Here is a 3192-nt window from a genome sequence, read left to right as displayed (position 1 = left end):
CTCATTCCTGTTGGACTAACTGGTAGGATGGGTCTGAGCTCTGGGGCCTCTGCTTCAGAGGGCAGACCAATCTCCAGTGGTTACCTTTTATGCTTATAATTGTTGTATCTTCTTTTTGGGGTGATCTTTTTGAGACAGTGTTTCGCTATGTAGTTCAGGCTGGCCTTGAACTCACTTTGTAGCCCAGCCTGACCCTGAACTCGTGGCAATCCTCCTGCCTCGGCCTCCTGAGTGCTGGGGTTACAGATGTGCACCATCACAACCCGCATTTTGTATCTTCTTCATGAACTGATATTTTAATTATAAAATGTTTATCTCTAGTAAAACTTTTTGTCTTGAAGTCTACCTTGTCTAGTACAGCCATCCAATCTCTTATGGTTGTTGTCTGCGTGTGATACCTTTTGCCTTCATTTTCAAATTATCCTTGAGTCTAAAGTGTTTCTCTGGAAGACAGTATATGGTTGGGTCTTGTTTTATATCTAGTATGGCACCAACTCATACACTCTGACTAAAGAAAGTCATCCTTTTGAATGACATATAACTGCAATGTGGAGCAATAAGACTTCTTTAGTCAAAACCTTGGCGTTCCACACTGGCAGATGCAGCCATATTCTCTCATAGAATTTAGTAACCTACCTCTCAGCCACTGCTAGGAGCCTTTCTGGCCGAAAAGTGCCCTCAGTATCAATGTACATGGCCTTTCCTTCACCTCCACCTCGGTCAATAGGAAGCTATAGAAAAAAAAAGGGAACAATTAAAATGATCATATTTCTTACAGCGCTGATCAATTCCTCCATGTTGGGCCTATAATTCCTCAATAAAGGGAAAACATTGAAGTGACAATCAGAGGCAAGGAAGCATTCCCTTTTGACAGAAATCCAGTTAGTAGCAGACATGAAGATCATCGTGTCTCATAGCACGTGCATGTAAGAGCCTTGTCAGAGTTACACTGCTTAGAAATACAGACCAAGTGGTTAACCAATAAGACTGTGATCCAATACCCAATTCCAACATAGCCAGATCAAACTTTACTTTATCGTTTTTTCAAACTTCACTTTATTGAGAAGAATTCATTCCTGAAGGTTCTGATGAGGCCTGTCAATACCACAGAAGCATCCTTAGCAAGTACAAAGAATGAACAATTTGGGAGGCTGAGGCAGGAGCATCATTGTGAGTTCAAGACCAACCTGGGCTACAAAGTGAGCTCAAGGTCAGCCTGAACTGCATAGCAGAGACCCTGTCTCAAAAAGACAAAAAATTGCCAGGTGTGGTGGTGTACACCTACATCCCAGCACTTGGGAGGCTAAGGCAGGAGAATCATTGCAAGTCTGAGACCAGCCTGGGCTACAGAGTTCAAGACCAGTCTGAACTGTATAGCAGTTTTCTGTCTCAAAAAAAAAAAAAAAAAAGAAGAAAAGAGGTTGCTTCAATCTCATACTTAGATGTTAAAAACGAACAAAAGAGGGCCGGGGATATAGCTCAGCGGCATAAGCGCCTGCCTGGCAAGCACAAGGTCCTGAGTTCAATTCCCGGTACCCCCCCCAAAAAAAATAAATAAAAATTAAGAACAAAAAAAAAGGGAAAAAAAAAAAAAAGAAATTTATTTTTTGAGACAGGGTCTTGGTATGTCCTTTAGGCTGGCCCTGAGCTCATTACATAGCTCAAGCTCGCCTACCAACTTGCAGATGATCCTCTGGTCGCTGCCTTCCCAGTGGTAGGATTACAGGCATATACCACCATGCGCAGCCTAGAATTTTTTTTTGAGAAACAAAGAAAACATTTTAGCAGGCAAGACACGTAGCATAGCCAGATATGGGAAATTTAATTTTGTAACCTAATTATACCTCTCAACTTTATATAACATCAATGTTACATAATGAGGTTTTACTTCATTGAATTGAGAAAATCTGAAAAATGACAGTAGATGTTTACAGATTTAAATAGCAATCTAATATCCTCTATACTTCTGGTTTTAGTACGTAGCTTGATGAAATATAACTGTTTCTATTATTAACTTAGTATTCTTCTTCTCTGGAAAAAAAGTCAAAGATCATAGTTGTTCTTTGATATAGCCACCTGAGAACATTATTTTTATAAAGTGGCCCATGTTTACTTGAGAATTTTGCTTCAGTTTGTTTTTTGGGCTTTTTTTTTTCTTTCTGGCACCATCACGCCTAGCTTCAATTTGTTGTTGACAGGCATTCTTTGATTACTTATGAATATCCCAAGGTTAGGGTTCTGTCTGTACAACTTTAGAGCACCATATTGCTATGGCAACAACGGATATTGTGTACTGTACTAAAATGTTGATTCTATGCGAATGCCCCTCAAAAACAACACAGGAAGGGGTAGGGCATAGTGATGAAGCTCAGTGGTAGAGCACTTATCTACCATGTGCAAGGTCCTGAGTTTGATTCCCAGTACCACAAAGTTGTCACAACATGAGGAAAACATGTCTATTTTAAAAGGCCACACATTAATAACTCTGTGTCAGGGTAATTATTTTTTCCCCAGTGCTGGGTATTGAACTTTGAGCCTCATACAAGCTAGATAAGGATTCTACCACTAAACTAAATTCCTATAGGGTGATATTTTACTTATTTTGCAGTACTGAGGCTTAAACTCAGAAATTTTATGCTGAGCTACAACTTCAGTCCTAAAAAGTTTTTTAGTTTGAAAGTCATTAATTTTTTTTTTTTTTTGGTCTTTTTTGGGACAGGGTCTTATTATGCAGTTCAGGCCTTAAATTCACTTTGTAGCCCAGGCTGGCCTCGAACTTGCAACAATCCTCTTGCCTCAGCCTCCCCAATGCTGGGATTACAGGTATGTGCCACCATGCCCAGCTGCTAAATCAGCTCGGCTCAAACTTGCAAAGATAATCTAAGAGAAGCAGACCAGGAAATAGAAAGAGTCTCTCAGAGGGTGGCAGGAGATGGTAACCAGATCACACTGGGAAGGGTATGTTTCCGAACCTGGAAAAGACATTTCTTGCACTATTAACTTGAGATAAGAAAGGATGGGTATGTGTGTAGCTGAATTTATACATTTGATGTCAAAAGTGGATTAGGTCATTAGCTTAGAGTGAGAGTTAAAAAGAAGCATGAAGGTTTAAGGAGAGAGATAAAATGAGATTATTTGTTTGGGTAGGAAAGTATAACCTAAAAGGAGAAAATTCAACAGATTAGCCAAACC

The 3192-nt window shown here is 39.8% G+C and overlaps 1 protein-coding gene across 1 annotated transcript in view; it reads right to left on the bottom strand.

Moving 5' to 3' along the window:
* The window catches only part of Rad51 (RAD51 recombinase), a 23914-nt gene that overhangs the window by 7859 nt on the left and 12863 nt on the right, over positions 1-3192 (bottom strand). The window contains exon 6 of the mRNA XM_005381253.2: positions 637-731. Within this exon, the coding sequence (XP_005381310.1) occupies positions 637-731 (95 nt within the window). The remainder of the gene's footprint in view (positions 1-636; positions 732-3192) is intronic.

This window comes from Chinchilla lanigera, unplaced genomic scaffold (assembly GCF_000276665.1).
Source record: "Chinchilla lanigera isolate Chin_1 unplaced genomic scaffold, ChiLan1.0 scaffold00015, whole genome shotgun sequence".
NCBI classification, from domain to species: Eukaryota; Metazoa; Chordata; class Mammalia; order Rodentia; family Chinchillidae; genus Chinchilla; species Chinchilla lanigera.
The sequence above is the reverse complement of the archived record's forward strand: the minus strand, read 5'-3'. Positions and strand labels throughout refer to the sequence as shown.